This window comes from Selaginella moellendorffii, unplaced genomic scaffold (assembly GCF_000143415.4).
Source record: "Selaginella moellendorffii unplaced genomic scaffold, v1.0 SELMOscaffold_35, whole genome shotgun sequence".
NCBI lineage: Eukaryota > Viridiplantae > Streptophyta > Lycopodiopsida > Selaginellales > Selaginellaceae > Selaginella > Selaginella moellendorffii.
The window spans coordinates 602,074-617,830 of record NW_003314296.1 but is presented as its reverse complement, the minus strand read 5'-3'; the positions used below and the strand labels follow the sequence as shown (position 1 = coordinate 617,830).

At 49.9% G+C, this 15,757-nt stretch overlaps 7 protein-coding genes across 9 annotated transcripts; 3 read left to right on the top strand and 4 right to left on the bottom strand.

Moving 5' to 3' along the window:
- Positions 1-21: 21 nt before the first annotated feature.
- Positions 22-1,402, bottom strand: LOC9657196 (ribosomal RNA-processing protein 8). Its single transcript, XM_002977645.2, has 8 exons — positions 1,224-1,402; positions 1,114-1,175; positions 1,008-1,059; positions 835-949; positions 674-768; positions 477-583; positions 302-416; positions 22-256 (listed from the first exon to the last, which is right to left on the bottom strand). Exons 1-8 carry the CDS (start codon positions 1,377-1,379, stop codon positions 140-142), a joined length of 819 nt encoding a protein of 272 aa, XP_002977691.2. The 5' UTR covers positions 1,380-1,402; the 3' UTR covers positions 22-139.
- A 27-nt stretch (positions 1,403-1,429) lies between these two features.
- On the top strand, positions 1,430-3,068 carry LOC9657195 (probable arabinosyltransferase ARAD1). The gene is made up of 3 exons (XM_002977806.2): positions 1,430-2,345; positions 2,403-2,768; positions 2,857-3,068. Exons 1-3 carry the CDS (start codon positions 1,485-1,487, stop codon positions 3,010-3,012), a joined length of 1,383 nt encoding a protein of 460 aa, XP_002977852.2. The 5' UTR covers positions 1,430-1,484; the 3' UTR covers positions 3,013-3,068.
- Positions 3,069-3,141: 73 nt separating this feature from the next.
- Positions 3,142-5,166, top strand: LOC9657194 (F-box protein At1g10780). Its single transcript, XM_002977805.2, has 8 exons — positions 3,142-3,241; positions 3,299-3,367; positions 3,421-3,489; positions 3,543-3,593; positions 3,648-4,403; positions 4,462-4,733; positions 4,792-5,028; positions 5,089-5,166. The coding sequence occupies exons 1-7, from the start codon at positions 3,217-3,219 to the stop codon at positions 5,023-5,025; spliced, it is 1,476 nt and encodes a 491-aa protein (XP_002977851.2). The 5' UTR covers positions 3,142-3,216; the 3' UTR covers positions 5,026-5,028; positions 5,089-5,166.
- A 33-nt stretch (positions 5,167-5,199) lies between these two features.
- Positions 5,200-6,665, top strand: LOC9656454 (pentatricopeptide repeat-containing protein At4g02750). Its single transcript, XM_024682860.1, has 2 exons — positions 5,200-5,298; positions 5,373-6,665. The coding sequence occupies exon 2, from the start codon at positions 5,413-5,415 to the stop codon at positions 6,643-6,645; it is 1,233 nt and encodes a 410-aa protein (XP_024538628.1). The 5' UTR covers positions 5,200-5,298; positions 5,373-5,412; the 3' UTR covers positions 6,646-6,665.
- Positions 6,666-6,895: 230 nt separating this feature from the next.
- On the bottom strand, positions 6,896-9,926 carry LOC9656453. Of its 2 annotated transcripts, none has more exons than XM_024682853.1 (3): positions 9,452-9,926; positions 7,001-9,205; positions 6,896-6,938 (listed from the first exon to the last, which is right to left on the bottom strand). In XM_024682853.1, exon 2 carries the CDS (start codon positions 9,192-9,194, stop codon positions 7,026-7,028), a length of 2,169 nt encoding a protein of 722 aa, XP_024538621.1. In that variant the 5' UTR covers positions 9,195-9,205; positions 9,452-9,926; the 3' UTR covers positions 6,896-6,938; positions 7,001-7,025. The 2 variants fall into 2 exon arrangements, with proteins under 2 accessions (XP_024538621.1, XP_024538622.1); XM_024682854.1 differs by lacking the exon at positions 9,452-9,926 and adding an exon at positions 9,290-9,434.
- LOC112349096 (ATP-dependent DNA helicase pfh1-like) lies at positions 9,640-11,802 on the bottom strand. 2 transcript variants are annotated; one of them, XR_002993281.1, is made up of 4 exons: positions 10,020-11,802; positions 9,912-9,955; positions 9,825-9,864; positions 9,640-9,763 (listed from the first exon to the last, which is right to left on the bottom strand). XR_002993281.1 is itself a non-coding variant. In XM_024682856.1 (2 exons), exons 1-2 carry the CDS (start codon positions 11,740-11,742, stop codon positions 9,933-9,935), a joined length of 1,746 nt encoding a protein of 581 aa, XP_024538624.1. In that variant the 5' UTR covers positions 11,743-11,801; the 3' UTR covers positions 9,640-9,932. The 2 variants fall into 2 exon arrangements, 1 of the variants encoding a protein (XP_024538624.1); XM_024682856.1 differs by having other exon boundaries at positions 9,640-9,955; positions 10,020-11,801.
- On the bottom strand, positions 11,781-13,698 carry LOC112349097. Its single transcript, XM_024682857.1, has 3 exons — positions 13,604-13,698; positions 11,940-13,528; positions 11,781-11,886 (listed from the first exon to the last, which is right to left on the bottom strand). Exons 2-3 carry the CDS (start codon positions 13,485-13,487, stop codon positions 11,803-11,805), a joined length of 1,632 nt encoding a protein of 543 aa, XP_024538625.1. The 5' UTR covers positions 13,488-13,528; positions 13,604-13,698; the 3' UTR covers positions 11,781-11,802.
- Positions 13,699-15,757: the final 2,059 nt, after the last annotated feature.

Genomic DNA, 15,757 nt, shown 5'->3' with positions numbered 1-15,757 from the left:
TCCCCCTAAAAGAATTTTAAAAAACCTGGGACAGTTGTAAGTTTAATTGAGTTGCCCTAAATCGGGATTTGTCCATAGGATATACCATGTACGGAAAAGAATAAGCTTCGTGACCGTGATCATTGGGCTTTCAAAGTTTTTAGCGCTTTTTGTAGAGGCAAGGTTTGAGCTCCGGCCAAGAGAGTTTCTTGGAGGAAGAACGATCGTCTTTGTCTTTGCGGAGGTAGAAAAGTAAGAACATTCTGTTCGAATCATCCTGCCAGGAATCGAGAGATGAGAACGTCTTCTACTTGCAATTTACCTGTTTGACGAGACTGAAGCCAAGAGATTTCAATCCCCTGAGGAAAACTTGAGGGTCGGCGCCGTGGTTTGCAGGATCAAAGCGGCTCTTCACTTCTGCTATCAAGAGCCATCCTCTGGCACAGCAAAAAGTTTAGTTTCGCAAGCAAAAACCTAAGAAAAAGCTTCCTTCTTACTTGGCCTTTAGAACACGATGAGCTTCTTTGAGATAGCTTGGATAATCCGTTCCCATGAGGGAGAGGCAAAACACTGCTACATCCACCGAGGAACTGGGAATAGGCGTCTGAAAATTCATGAACAAAAAGAAACAACAATGGATCAATGGACAAAACAATGGAACAGTGAACAGTGGAAAGTTTTTAAAGGAGCTTACACTGGCCATGTTGCACGCAGTGACTACAGGATCATTGGAAACAAGATCGAATGAAAAGACTTTGTTCTTGACGCTTTTGGCGAGCCTAGCATCACCTAGAAATCACACACAAAAAAACAAACACGATCAACAAGAGAGAACTCTGGAATTGATATACGTACCACAGCCAAAATCCGCGACTACCAAGTTGGAGTTTCTGGAATTTAGCCACTCGATGATCACATCGACTGGAAGCTTGGGCCATCGAGACATTTGTTCTTGGTATCCTGCGTGGTACTAGTTGATACAGTTAGCTTGAGAAAAAAGAATTCGAGGATTCTCGATCAGTTCTCACCAGTTTAAAAGCGTCGGGATCCTTATCAAAGTAGTCTTTAGCTCCTTCTCCACTGCATTGAGAACAAGAAAGCTTTTGAGCTAATAAAAAAATCGAGATCTCAAACCTGCGAGTGTAGAGAACTTCATTGAGCATGCGAAATTGGCCGCCAGAAAGCCTCTGCCGCATCTATGGAGAGAGGCAAATCGGATTCAAGAAAATTCTCTCGATTCATACCTTGTCTAGAACACTCGTGGATTTCTTCCGTGAATCTTTCCTCCCGGAGTGCTGCCGCTTCTCCAGGCCATCACAAATCCCTGATACTTGATGCGCAGCGCCGCCATTCTCCTTCCCCTTCTTCCCAGAATCCCCATTCTCTCGCTTGCGCTTCATCGAAGAACCCTAAACCTCGTGGCGAATTAGGGACTGCCACGTGTCTCTCTTGCTCCCCAGAATTAGGGAATGCCGTGAGCTAGGGCAAGAAGCTCCGGCGCGCGGATGAGCGAGAATGCAGGGTCTCCGGCGGGCGGGGGATTGATGGCACTGGCAGGGCGGAAGATCTTCCTCAGCACATTCATGCGCCGCGGCTCAATCTGGGCGCCGACGCTGCTGCTACTGCTCGCCTATCTCGTCCTCCACGGCGCCAGCAATGTGTTCTATTTCGAGTCTCGGGCAGTCGTCCAGAGCATCGGCCCAGCTGCCAGGCACCTCAAATCCTCCGAGAGCTTGATTGCGCTGCCGGTAAGCGAGTCCCGGCCTCTTAGAATCTTCATGTATGATCTGCCTAGCAAATTTACTTACGGGGTAGTGGAGCGCTATCTTAGATCCAGAGGGATTGCCAGGAACGACAAGAGATTGAGGTATCCAGGGACGCAGCACAGCGCCGAGTGGTGGCTTTTCTACGATCTAGAACAGGGAGAGGACAGGAGGCTGAGTGATGCGTCGGTGAGAGTGATGAATCCGCAAGAGGCCGATGTGTTCTACGTGCCGTTTTTCTCGTCCTTGAGCTTGGTGGTCGGGAATGGCAAGAGTGAGGACGATGAAGATCCTTACAGTGATGAAGATATCCAGGAAGAACTCATGGCATGGCTGGAAGAACAGGAAAGCTGGAAGAAAAACAAGGGAAGGGATCACGTAGTGATTTGCCAGGATCCAAATGCCTTGAAAAGGCTGAGGGATCGTCTCAAGAACACGGTTCTTTTGCTCTCCGACTTTGAGAGGTTTAAGCCGGATCAAGCTTCTCTAGTCAAGGACGTGGTTCTTCCATACACTCATCGGATCGACTCATACTTCAACGAAAACGTAACTCTCGACCGGGACACGCTTCTGTTCTTCATGGGAAACCGCTACAGGAAAGAGGTACTATGAATTATCCGAAGCTTTTCGATAAAAAATCTCTTTTTTCTTTGTTTCCAGGGTGGTAAGATCCGCGACCAGTTGTTTCAAGTCTTAGATGTCGAGCCTGACATGGTGATGAAACACGGCACGCAATCTCGCGAAGGACGCAGGCTCGCGAAAGTTGGAATGCAAACTTCCAAGTTTTGCTTGCATCCTGCCGGCGATACTCCATCGGCTTGCCGGCTCTTCGATGCGATCGTAAGTGTTTGCGTGCCGGTGATCGTGAGCGACGACATCGAGCTCCCGTTCGAGGACGAGCTCGATTACTCCGAGTTTGCGATCTTCGTTCCTTCGATCAACGCTTTGGAGCCAGGATATCTCGGCTCCTACTTGAGGAGTATCTCTCCAGATTTGCTCAAGCAAAAGCAGCAGCGGCTTCGCGAGGTGAGATCCATTTGTTCTTTTTAAAGTTGGAGAAAACTCTGCTTTTTTTCGAGTTTTTCACTAAAAGTAATCGTTTTTTTTCTTGAAGGTGAGAAAGTATTTCGAGTATGAAGAGAAAGGGGGCGCAGTAGAAATGATCTGGCTCGAAGTGAAGAAAAAGCTTCCTTTTATACGGACGATGATAAATCGTGACAAGCGCCTCGTGGAGAGGAGCTCGGGGAACTGCTCGTGTATATGTTCGTAGAATATACTTTGTACGGAAAAGGAATAATCCTGACCAAAAAGATTCGCTTCCCGCCAGAATTTGTACTTGGCGCCTTTGGGGTGGAGTCTTTAGCATCCTCCCGCTTTCGCCCTAGCTTAGCGCAAGATATTTCGATCGTCCCGCGATAGCGCCCAGCATTTTGATCTGTCTGCGCTGTGAGGCCGTGACTCGGAAGCTCGATCGATGCGCTTTCTTCTCGGAGATGCAGGTAAGCAGCGTGGATTCTTTGCTTTTAGAGAACTAGAACTGGTTCTCGTCTCGGTAGATCTTTCTGGCGCTGGCGCCATGGAGCTGGGACTGGAAAACGCGTTGCCGGATGCGATTCTCAAGCGAGGTGAGAAGATTTTGAGATTTTTCGCTTGATGGAAGCTTGTTTCATCGCGGCAGATCTTTCTGGTGCCGGCGCCATGGAGCTGGGGTTGGAAAGCGCATTGCCAGATGTGATTCTCAAGCGAGGTGAGAAGATTTGAGATTGTTTCGTTTGATGGAAGCTTATTTCGTCGCGGCAGATCTTTCTGGTGCTGGCGCCATGGAGCTGGGATCGCTAGACGCCCAGCAAGGTAAGGCCATTTCGAGAACCTCACTCCAGCGCATTCACGCATCTCCATACACAGATCTTTCTGGCGCTGTGGAGGGATTGATGGACGTGCTACCGGACGCCATCGTCCAGCATTTGCTATGCCTCCTCAGCAATGCCGAGGACGTAGCGGCGTGCTCGTGCGTTTGCAAGAGGTGGAGGGAGCTCATGGGCAGCGTGAGGAGGCTGGTCTTTCCAAGGAGTCTCAGCGACAAGGGGCTCCATTCGAGCGCCCTTGTGAACCGGATGGTCCGCAGCACGGCGGAGCTCGAGGAGCTCGTGGTCTACTGCACGCTTACCTCTGCCGGGCTCATGGAATGCGTAGCGCACGCTGCCAAGAGCTTGAAGCTTCTCGAGTTTCGGGTGGAGGAGGGGTCGGACAAGGCTTGCGTGGGCAAGCTCGAGGTTCTCAGCCGCAGCTCCTGCGACTTAGAGACACTGAGGCTGTGGGGAGGAATTCTTCTTCACTCTCCGGTGGGCTTGAGGAGTTTCACAGGCTTGAGGACGCTCGAGGTTGTGGGTGCTCGGATCCGGGACGGTGCTTTGAGGGGGATTCTGGCGGCCTGTCCGGCTCTCAGAGAACTGGCTTTGCTGGGCTGTGATGGGATAAGGTCGGTGTGCGTGGAGCTGAAAGAACTGGAGAAATGCCGCCTTGATTTTTGTGGATCTGGAGATAATTGTTTCGTCTCAGTGGCCGCTCCGAAGCTCAGAGTCTTTGAAGTTCAGGGGGCCTCGTACATTCGTATCGCGGAAGATTCGTCTCTACAGCATTTGTCTATCGCAAAACAGACAGGTATTCGTTCTTTGTTTCAATCCAGCTTTGACATAGTGTTTGTTTTCATTTTTGGCAGGAATGCTTGCCAATGTGGAAGTGGGAAAACTTCCCGCTCTGGCGTCCCTGTCTATCAGAGGTCTTCAATGGGATTGGGGTGCTATCCAGAAGATGCTGCAGTCTGCCACTCAAGTCGAGACGCTCTACATGAAGATTGAATTTTGTGGTGATGATGAAGCTTTTGAGCCTTTCCGCGACATCGACTTTGGAGATTTTCTCACGAGCCATCCTAAGTTAAAGAAGCTTGATGCCCATGGGGCATTGTTTGCTTCCTTGGTGCTGAAGGAGGAGGTAGATTTGTATACTCAAACCATTGCTCTTAGTCTGACATCTTTTTTGTTTTTTGTAGATTGCCACTCCTCCGCTTGCTCTGTGGTTAGAAGAAGCAAACATAACCATTAGATCGCCTCTCAATGCAGAGAGGAAGCTGCAAGTCTTGAAGAGTATGATAAGTTGGAGCCCGCTCTTGAGGAAAGTTCGGCTAAGAATAACGCAGATGAAGTGCACTGACATCGAAGCTGACGAATTCTTTCTCAATCTCATTAGATTGAAACGAGTCTACGATTTCATCACAATCGACTAAAAGGTAAGAAACATTTCACAACTCTCTATCCATCAGTAACCAACACTTTCTCTCCTTTCGCAGATTGATAACCACAGCATTTAACAGCCAATGTAACTTCTTCCCAGATTGATAGATAAATGGATGGATTCTCAGCTTCTCGGTGCTATCAAGTCGTGCAACACGCTCCAAGAAGCCAGAGATTTGCACCGCCTCGTCCAGCCCAGCAACTGCAGCGTCTTCCTGGCCAATCACCTCATTCAGATGTTCGGCAGATGCGGCAGTGTCGACCAGGCACGCAATATCTTCCACTCTTTGCATCCAAAGAACTCCTTCTCATGGGTACTAATGCTCTGCGCATGCACCAGGAACGGGCATCTGGAGGAGGCCAAGGCGGTCTTCGATGCAATGCCGCACGCAAACAACCTGGTGGCACACAACGCCATGCTATCAGCATACGCCCAGCACGGGTACCCACAGCAAGCCATGGACTTCTTCGCCAGCATGCCGGAGAGAGATTTAATCTCGTGGAATACAGTGCTGGATCTCTCCTCGTCCACCAAGTATCCAGACAACGCGAAGCTGATCTTCGAGACAATGCCAGAGTGGAACTTGGTCTCCTGGACAGCAATGCTCGCCGCGTATGCCCAGTCCGGGCATCTCCACCAGGCTAGAGAGCTCTTCGCCGCCATGGAAGAACGCGACGTGGTCTCCTGGACAGTGATGCTCACAGCCTACACTCAAGCCGGCAGCTCCATCACAGAGGCCAGGGGGCTGTTTGATGCAATGCCAGAGAGAAACTTGGTATCATGGACAGTGATCCTAGCCGGCTACGCGCATAGTGGCGAGATCGACCAAGCCAGGGAGATCTTCTCCGCGATGCCAGAGAAGAACTTAGTGTCATGGACGGCGCTACTCACGGCCTGCACACGCCGCGGCCGAGTGGAAGAATCCAGGGCGGTGTTTGACGCTATGCCGGAGAGAAGCCTCTTCGCGTACACGGCTATACTCGCGGGCCACGCACAGGACGGGGACCTCGACCGCGCAAAGGGCGTGTTTGACGAGATGCCCAGCCGGGGCATTGCGGCGTGGACAGCGATGCTGGTGGCATATGCCCGGAGGGGGCATCTCTCCAAAGCCAGGGCTCTCCTCCTCGCCATGCCCGAGAGGGATATCATCTCGTGGAGCTCCATGCTCGCGGCGGTAGCTCACAGTGGAGACTCCAGTGGCGCGGCGAGGCTCTTCCAGTGTATGCAAATGGAGGGCGTCGCGGCAGAGAGAGCGTCACTGCTGTGCGTGCTGGTGGCGGTGAGCGATGCCGGGGATCTTGCCAGTGGCTGCCGATGGTTCGCTTCCATGGAGCTGGACTATGGCGTGGCGCCGGGGAGGATCCACTACTGCTGCGTGGTCGATCTGATAAGCCGTGCTGGGCGATTGGACGAGGCCGAGGAGGTGGCGCTGGGAATGCCGGTGGAGGAGCGTGGAGAGAGCCCGGACTGGTGCCTGTGCTTGCTGGGCGCTGCTGGGAGTCACAACGATGCCAGAGCCGGTGCCCGGGTTGCGAGAGCGGCGTTGGAGATGGATCCGGGTAGCAGCCAGTCGTTCGTGTTGCTGGAGAAGCTTTGCGGCTTGTCAATGTGAATGAGAAGTTACTTACTTGACGAGACTTCCATCTACCAAGAAGAGTTGGGAGTTCCTGGCTGGCTGGTGATTGTCAATAGATAAACGAACTTCCAAGATCTTCCATCCACCAAGAAAGTTGGCTGGCTGGCTGGCTGGAATCCTTCTTGTGGATTGTCAATGGATGAAGCTCGCCTAAACTTCCACCTTTTGGCGATTTGATTCCCCATCCAGAGTTCCTGACTGCCTCGATCGAGAGAGAGAGTCGATCGATCTCGCGAAAACTGCGTCCATCGTCTACTACTTTACAAAAGCTGCCAGAGGAAGAGAGCTATTAGATCACCCACCAAGGACGAGCGAACTTCACACGACAAACCTGTGGAGAGAGAGTCCGGGATGCGCTAGCAGCAAATCGGGCAGCGAATGAGTCCATTCTCGTTGCAATCCGGGCAGCGGCTCACCTGGCTCATCCCGCTGGGAAGATCACGAACCACCAGCTTGCAGCTCCCGCTACACTCGAGGCAGGGAATGAACCGGAGCCCGCCACAGCCATCGCAGACGCTAAACGGGTCTTCCTTCCGGATCCCTTCAAGCATCTTCACGAGCTTGCCTTCCTCATGTAGCCTCCTCACCTCCTCCGCGCCACCAATGTAGCGCCCCCGGATAAACAGCCGTGGAACGCAGCACGCCGCCGCGGGCTCTATGTTGTCCAGCAGCTCTTTCAGCTCCAGGCGGAAGTCCGAGTGCATGGAAACGTCCCTCTCGTCGATGTAGACCCCCAGGCTGTGCAGGATCATCTGGACGCCGTGGCACTCCTCGTAAGTTTTCCGGATCCCCCTCAGGCTGGTGCAGTAGAGGACGACGTTGTTCTCTCCCCCTGGCGGGCACCGCAACTCGAATCGCTCCAGAGGATCCTTTGCATCGTCCTCGTCCTCCTCGCTGTCGAGGAGTCCCATCTTCTCCATTGGAGACGCGAGAACTTTGGAGAAGGAGATCTTCTTGGCCGTGCCCGAGGCCGCGAGGCTGTCGCGGAACGTCCAGAAGCTGTCCCACAGCACCAGGCCGGACGAGGGAGAAGACTTCGCGGTACTGCCACCTTTGCCGCTGCCTTTGGCCGGGATGGAGTTGTAACGCGGCCCTTTGATGAGTGGCGCCTCTTCGTTGCTCGATTCATCGGAGTAAGCTGTTGCTGTCCCAGCTGTCGTCGTTAAGTCGTCCTCTTTCCCGGAGCACCACTCCTCGGCGGACAGGCTCTGGAAAGCTCGCTCGATCGAGGCCAGGAGCTCCGGATCAAACAGAGGCCCGCTCGCGTGCATGGGGCTCTTTATGTCCCCACTAGCGCCACCGTCACCGCCCACAAGGTACTCGTTTTGCTTCCTTTGGCCTCTGTCGGTGGTGGAGCAATAGCAGCAGCACTTACACGGCCTTCTCATCCCAAGGCCGCATTTTTTCTCCGCCACGCTGCTCCCTCGTCGAAACAAAGGTGACAGCTCCTCTCCCGGCCCCTTCCTCGTCACCAGAGAAGTTAATGGCGTTCTCGTCGGCGTGCTCGGCCCCTGCTGCTGCTTGCGAGGAGTCCGATCAAACTTTGGCGCGCTGTTCTCCTTGTTCCCGGACGCAAAGGTGGCCGTTTTCTTGGCCTTCTTGGTGCCAGTGGAGGCGGCGTTGGTCTTCTTCGCAGTTGGAACACTGGGAACGACACGAGCAGAAGGAGAGTTGGACAAGAGCTTGCCGCAGCTGCGGTTCCGGCACCGGCTGTTTACGTAGAAGTTGTAGATCTCCTTGAGCACCTTCTCGAGCGCAGCGGGCGATATCCCATCGATGGTGAGAATGGAGTCGAGCTTTTTGGCCGAGTGCATGGCCGCCGACCAGGACACCGAGCGGTGGTACAGGCGCCTCTTCCCCGCGTGGCGAGCCGAGAGGAAAGGGCTCTTCTTTCGCAGCGATGCCGAGGCTGGCGACGAGCAGCTGTCGCTCAGCAGCAGTGACCTCGAGCAGTCCTCCTCGAGCCCGTCCATGAGCTCCCAGATGTTGATCACCTCCGGTGGCTCCACGGGCTTGTTGATCTTGTCACAGCTGACGAGCTTGTTGGCGCAGCAGGCTGTCGAGGACGATGAAGCCACCGATGCGCCGGAGACGTCTATGGAAGTACAAGTTTGAGGAGGAAGAAAAGCCGCCCCCCCTCCATCTCCTCCTCGACTTCCATTCCCAGTAGCTGGAGCTGGATTGATCGAGACCACCACCTCCTTGTCCGTGCAGTCCTCATAGTTCGTGATCGCTGGAGACGAGTAGCAATCTTCGTAGTTCGTGGGAGCTGGCGAGGGGGACGAGGAGATGTTGTTGCTAGTGTTGTTGTTATTGCTGTTCCATCGCAGTAGACCATAGGTTGTGGACGTGAGCGCAACAAAGTGGTGGTGGTGATGTCCACCGCCGCGAGATCGCCGCTTTCTCAATGGCGTGGAGACGCTCCTTAGCAGTGAGGATCTGCTGCTGCTATGGTGGTAGTTCCTAAAATTGCCGCTCCCAGATGTCGGTGTACAGTAGAGACAACGCGATGAAACGCACCCCATGTCCTCGATTCCTGGCACAATAGAAAGAAATGCTGATCAGAGCTTGCATAGACGATGGAAATCTTCGCAATGTGCCTCGATCTCTCACAATCCACCTGAAATCGATCAATCCAGGCTAGAATCCATCGATCCAGGCTAGATGAAGCTAAATATTGATCGATCGTCTAAGCTGTGCTCGCGAAACCAGAAAAATGCGATCGAAATACCCCAGACTGCCTACATTCTAGCAATGCGCTCTCCAAATCCCGAAATATCACCTTAGCAGCGATCGAAGACCATCACATCGATCGGCGCCTCGTCGTCATCCATCCACGCCTCGCGAGAGAAGAAGCGCATTCCTCTCAACCAAAAACCCTAAAGTTCCTCCTTGTAAATGGCACGATCCCAACGGTTGGATTCCAGCCTGACGTTCCCCAGCGTTTTTTTCTTAACCCCAACGGTCAAGAAGGAAGGCCACACCAACGGCCAGGATCCCTCCAATCCAAGCCGTCCAAACAAGTTTGTTACTTAGTGCTAAGTGTCTCATAACTTGGATAAGCTTCGCAAGTTTGATCGATAGGAGCGGGATTCTACACACGCAAAATCATCACAAACTCGAACAAAGCCTCCTCCAATTAAAATCATACTTACTTCCTTGTGCCGATCAATCCAAATAGCTCCCAGCACCAATCTATAACTCGATGAGCTACAAGTTCTTGCAAGATCACACGAACTTACTTTCGTGATGACCGAATCCACTCAAGCAGCAGCAGTACCGGGATCTGTAAGAACACCAAAGTTTCGATCTTACTGTTAGACTAACACCAAGGTCTGATAGTAGCTTACCGCTGATGCGATAAAAATCTCTTTTTCCTGCTCTTCCGTTTTCCTCGAGTTGATGGTAGAACTCCACGACGAGGGGATGAACTCTGATCTTCAAGGCATTGAATCCCAGCAGCCGGATCCCCTCCAAGCTCCTGGCCCGCGAGAGCGCGACGTAAACCATCCCACACTCGAACGATCGCGTCAAGTCCGTTTCCACCAGATCCAGCGTCATCCCCTGGCACTTGTGGATGCTCAAAGCCCAGGCCAGGATGAGAGGAATCTGGCACCTCGTCGCCACCTCTTTCTCTCCATCCATCACGCTCCAGCTCTCGCGTTTCACCACGATCTTCCGAAGCCCTCCACGAATCCGAAACACCACCACTGGCCACCGCCGCTGTTCACGGCGCTCAACATCTCGTTTCTCTCCTCCCTGTTCTTCCTTGCCTTTGCCGTCTCGCCAAGAGAAGTATCTTCCCCGTGCTCCCTGTTCTTCGTGTTCTTGCGAAGAAAAATCTCGTTTTGGAGACTCTGGGACCATGAAATCCACCAAGACGCCTCTGGTTCCGTTCACCAGTCCTCCCAGTGTGTCGATGTTCTTGACGAGCATCACCTCCGCGCCGACGGCTAGAGTGATCTGGCTCTCGGCCCGGCAGCCGCTCAAAAGATGGATCTTTCCAACGTCGCGAGCGATGTAAGTCACGGTCTCGCCACCCAGTGCGGCAAGCTTCTCCTTGTTCACTCGATCGACGCTCTGGAGATGAGGAAAGAGCCGCGTCGGAGGAGGAGAAGACGATGAAGCAGCGCTCACCACACTGCAAGCCTTGAGAGACTCGATCGTCGACGGCGAGCATCGCCCACGACGGATCTCATCCAAGATCGCCACAAAGTTCCTGTCCGATTGTCGGAACACGTACGTGAGCTCCATCTGGAGATCGAAGCACTCTCTCCAGCACCGCGCCTGGAACGCAAAGTTCTTGGTCTCGCCAGCTTTCTGGACGGGCGGGAGCTGGAAGAAATCGCCAGTGACAAGCAGCTGCAAGCCCCCAAATCTCTCCGGCCGATTCCTCACCGCCCTCCCAACGTAATCGATCTTGTCCAAGAGCTCCGCGTCGATCATGCTGATCTCGTCAATCACCAGTGCTTTGGCAGTCGTCCACCGCGATCGCGATTCCTTGCTCGCCATCACCGCCGCCGCGAGCCGGCGTTCATCCAGCTGCCCCAACCCCACGCCCGCGAATGAATGGAGCGTGGTCCCGCCAATCGAGCACGCCGCGATTCCAGTGGAGGCCGTGACGAACACCGCGAACTCCCCGTGCAACTCTCGCAAAACCTTGATCGCGTACTCGAGGATGAAGCTCTTTCCTGTTCCCGCCGATCCAGTGACGAACACCGATTTCTTCGCGGCCACCGCCTCTAGAACCCGCAGCTGCTCCAGCGACATCGTAATCCTGCGATCGCCTTCCCTCTTGTGGATGGAGTCTTCCAGCTCTATCTTGCTTGGATCGATTCTACCCCCAAAATGCTCGCCTAGATCGATCCAGTCCTCCGTAATCCCTACATTCTCGATACCTTGCCGCGCAGGACTCCACTCCATCGCGGCCGGGGAAGCTTGACTCGCAAGCCTCGCATTTCTCCTCGCGATCGCGAGCTCTCGCTGCCGATGCATTCGATCCCTTTGCTCCTGGGTGAGCGTCGACGCAGGCGTCGACACAGCGCGCTCCAGCGATTCCTGCGATAGATTCATCGCTCACAAAACCCTAAATGTTTTTTTCCGAAGTATCATCTAAGACACGAACCTTTTATTTTATCTTCCAAAGAGATTTTTTCTTCGTCTACGCAACTCCAGACCTTTCTCTCTCTCTCGCCAAAATCTTAGAACCTCCTGGAACTGGAAAAAGGAAGAGAGTGAGTGAGAACTTGCAAGAAAAGAAAAGAACTTACGCCAGGGAGATCCAAATCCTCGTTGCTACTACTGCTACAGCTGCTCACGCCTTCTTCCATCCGTGCCTCAGAGCTCGATCGAGGAAAACTTCGCAGCGCTCGGATCTGGTCGCGCAAATCAATCCCAAAGTCGTGAAGTTCTCGCAACTTCCCAGCGCTGCTGCTGTAGCTATAAGTTCTTCGTCTGCTGCCAGCCGCAGCGCTGCTGGGGCTGCTCTGGGAAAATTCGAAGCCTCGGAGATTTCTTCCAGGCTGTGGAGTAGTTTCTGACGATCCGGAGGACCCTGTGATCGAGCTGTGGAGCTTCGAGCACGATCCTGGCGATATGACTTCCTGGAGAAATATATCCTGTTCTTCGTCACGATTGTACTGAGCTCTTGGGGACGTAGGCTCGTCGATGATTTCTTCTTCTTCTTCCAAGCTCTCGCAGCCATAGTCGTAGTAGTCGCCAGCTTGTTTCAAGCAAAACTCCACCACCTTCATGCACTCCTTTGCATCGTCCTCCCCGATCGAAACTGGAAGTCTTGACTCTTTCGAGAAAGATGGCAAGCTCTCGTCGTCATGAACCTGTCCCGCTCTTGCTACGCGACGAGATTCTTTTGTCTCGCTCTCCTGTCCTGCTGCTAGAAAAGGATGTTCTTCCTCCAAATTATCCCCCGAGTGCTGCCTGGAGATTTTTGTCACGGATTCATCTGCTTTCTCGCGAAAAGCCTCCTGGAATCTGGCCTCCTGCGTTTCCTGGCTAGAATCCACCATCACTACCTGGCCATCTTTGAAGAGAAGCGATTTATCATCATCAAAGCGTTGTTCGTTGCTTGACGACGAGGTTGTCACTCGAAAAGCCTCCTTTTGATCGTGCAAACTCAAGATCTCCTGATGTGCTTCCCAGTTTGTTATCCCATGATCATGATGTGCTTCCCAGTTTCTTATCCCATGATCATCGTGTTGCTCTTCTGGATTTCTTACCATCGGATCATCAAACTCCTGCACTATGACGTCCGCATCACCATCTTGTTTTTCCAGGCCAACATTACCATGTTCGTCGATACTATCACCCTCGATCCAAGCATCACCACCTTGTTCTTCCAGTTCTTCCAAGTTATGATCATCCTCCCGAGCTTCACGATCATCTATCCTGTCTCTAGTTCCTTCCCCATCACTAGATCCTACAGCTTCTTCTCCATCTTCTCGAGCTCCTCCGTTATAAACATCTCTCTCTCTTTCCCCAAGAACTAGTAACGCGTCAAAGCTCGCAGCGGCCACTCTTAGATCCTCCTCTACCAGCGCTCGGACTCTGGCAGAGATCTTCACACTTCCCTGATTCCTTTGGTTTGAAAAACACGTCAAGAGGAGCGCTCTTAGCAGCGCTAGCCCCAACGCACCACACGCCGCCTGGAAGAACACGGCCAAGCCGATGAAGGAGGCGATGGAGAGATAAGGCAAGAGCAGCGGGAGGCACGACAGCAGCACCGTCCACAACATCATCTTCTTGGCGAGATCATAGAGATCGCACAGAAATCTGGTCAGATTTACCAGCAGCAACCCCATAATCCCCGGCCTGGATCGCGATCGCGGCCTCGCCTCAAACCCTGGGAGAAATCTAGCAAGAATTACCTCCAGCATTTCACTGATGACTGACAAGAACACGAGGAATCGCCCCCTACCATGCACGATCGATCCAAGAAAATCTAGCCCCCACCGCACGCTTCGCTTGATTTCTTTCTTTCTCGATCGATCGCGAAGGAGCGCTCTTGGGGCCCCTCGCCGCCGGGTAAGAATGGCTCTCCGTTAGGTCTGCTAACGTGTCACTTCCAGCAAATGCCACGTAAACAAGGTAAATGTAGGTGATTGGTCAAATGACAATTTCAAAGCTGATACAACTGCACTATTATTTAAATCCTTATAGTCAAATTGCTCAGTATTTAGATATAAAACTTTTAATTCTGTCATAGATATGTATAAGTTTGGAGTATAATTAGATTTCATCATGACTATCGTGGTTGTTTTTGTCTAAGTATACATGTCTGGAGTATAATTAGGTTTCATCGTGACTATCACTAAGTTCATGTCTATTACTCTAGAGGTGATACACTTAACATGACGGAATGATTTAGGTAATAAAAAAAGCATTCAAATCACTAGTATTTGATATTTGGCCACATGTCTCCACACTTAACAACTAATATCTAATTTCTACCAGATGAACATATATGAAATCTAGAGTATGGTTAGATTTCATCTTGACCAGAATATACATATATTATGTTTATGGTGTACATTAGTTATCTCATAGGAAAGTCTTAGAAAGAATGATCATCATAATGCTAGCTCTTCTTGCAAAATCCTCTATTGTGAAGATATACTAAAATTGAATAATTTAAATAAATTCTTTCATTCAAATTGTGGATATTACTTACATTGTTAGATATTTAGATGGTATTCTGAAAAGTATCAGAAGAAAATTTCTGAAAGAGACTTTTGGTATAAAACACAAAAGTAATTTTATAAAAGCTACTAGAGATGAATTTATCAAGTTTGTAGATGTTTGGCTTAGATTATACTTTTATTCCAAAAAGTACAAAAGATGGTAGTTTGAGCTCTTGCTTAGATTTATTTAGAAACTATATGTTGATATGCTAACCAAAATGAGTAAGGATATAAGCATTTTCAATGTTACAAAACTATTCAGCCCAAAAAATTACTCAAATGATGAAGAAGAGTTGAATAACAATTGTTACAAATGATTTACTAAACTATTATAGTACTTTTATTGATAAGGGATTTGTAAAGATGATATTTGCATGATACATATATGTTTTAATTTGATGGAACTGTAGAAAATCATTTTCTTGATTTACTTATGCTGAATGTGATTTTTTTGGTCAAAATTAGCTGAAAACTATTTTAAGATGCTCTCTAAAGATTGGAACTTTAGTTAATTTAATGTTCATTTATTTAAATGGTGATAATGACTACAACAAGATCAACTTGGGACATATTTATAATGCATGACATCAAAAGGAGAGAAGGATTTTATGTGATTGAATTAGTTATATAAATATTTATATACATTTTATCTTGCACAATGAAAGAAACTCTAGCAGGGTAAAAAAAAATAAAAAATTCTCTGCAAAATGAAAAACTTAATTACCTTTTAATTTTGAGATCATATTATTTAGGCACATTAGAATTAGCCATATTGATGATGTTTATACTTAATTTAATTCTGTAAGGTGGCTTTATATCAAATTCATTCATTAGATATTTAAAATGTCTCCTAGCACCCATCAAAAAGTATGGATTATATTAAGCTATTTTGATGATTTACTAATGCTTATATTTTTCTGGTCAAACTAAACATCAATGTATTCCATCCCAGATTTGTTATAAAAAGTTTTATATATATATATATATAACTTTTTATAATATATTATAAACTTATATATTATATCATATATATAGTATATGATACTGATTTCAATGATTTAGGTTTCATTAATAAAAATAAAATAAAATCTACCCAAGGGAGCTTCAGATTATATAGTTTTGGGAAATATTTCCTCCATGTTTGCTTAGTCAATGGGCTAATTGTTGAATTTTGTGGGCTGCTAGATTTAGCCAATTAGAGGGGAATAAATTTGTTTTTTAACCATGTGTTATTTTGAAAAATCTTTGCAATGTTAGGCTGGCCAATGGGCTCATTACACAACCCTGGGCTAGGGGGAGTGAGGGAGCACTTGGGTTTTTGCTCTCTCCAAGAGAACTTGCAAGCAATAAAGCTGTACCTTTGTAGTTGGGATGTTTCCTTCAAGTAGGGT

Bases quoted from the DNA above. Each gene is read 5' to 3' on its own strand.
- LOC9657196 (XM_002977645.2), bottom strand. From the start codon at position 1,379: ATGAAGCGCAAGCGAGAGAATGGGGATTCTGGGAAGAAGGGGAAGGAG. The intron at 950-1,007 runs GTGAGAACTGAT...TGTATCAACTAG, and splicing joins ATCCCGACGCTTTTAAACTG to TACCACGCAGGATACCAAGA. The intron at 584-673 runs GTAAGCTCCTTT...ATGAATTTTCAG, and splicing joins CTGCGTGCAACATGGCCAGT to ACGCCTATTCCCAGTTCCTC.
- LOC9657195 (XM_002977806.2), top strand. From the start codon at position 1,485: ATGAGCGAGAATGCAGGGTCTCCGGCGGGCGGGGGATTGATGGCACTG. The intron at 2,346-2,402 runs GTACTATGAATT...CTTTGTTTCCAG, and splicing joins GAAACCGCTACAGGAAAGAG to GGTGGTAAGATCCGCGACCA. The intron at 2,769-2,856 runs GTGAGATCCATT...TTTTTCTTGAAG, and splicing joins AGCAGCAGCGGCTTCGCGAG to GTGAGAAAGTATTTCGAGTA.
- LOC9657194 (XM_002977805.2), top strand. From the start codon at position 3,217: ATGCGCTTTCTTCTCGGAGATGCAG. The intron at 3,594-3,647 runs GTAAGGCCATTT...CTCCATACACAG, and splicing joins ATCGCTAGACGCCCAGCAAG to ATCTTTCTGGCGCTGTGGAG. The intron at 4,734-4,791 runs GTAGATTTGTAT...TGTTTTTTGTAG, and splicing joins CCTTGGTGCTGAAGGAGGAG to ATTGCCACTCCTCCGCTTGC.
- LOC9656454 (XM_024682860.1), top strand. From the start codon at position 5,413: ATGCCGCACGCAAACAACCTGGTGGCACACAACGCCATGCTATCAGCA.
- LOC9656453 (XM_024682853.1), bottom strand. From the start codon at position 9,194: ATGGGGTGCGTTTCATCGCGTTGTCTCTACTGTACACCGACATCTGGG.
- LOC112349096 (XM_024682856.1), bottom strand. From the start codon at position 11,742: ATGAATCTATCGCAGGAATCGCTGGAGCGCGCTGTGTCGACGCCTGCG. The intron at 9,956-10,019 runs GTAAGCTACTAT...GTGTTCTTACAG, and splicing joins AGATTTTTATCGCATCAGCG to ATCCCGGTACTGCTGCTGCT.
- LOC112349097 (XM_024682857.1), bottom strand. From the start codon at position 13,487: ATGGGGTTGCTGCTGGTAAATCTGACCAGATTTCTGTGCGATCTCTAT. The intron at 11,887-11,939 runs GTAAGTTCTTTT...TCCTTTTTCCAG, and splicing joins AGGATTTGGATCTCCCTGGC to TTCCAGGAGGTTCTAAGATT.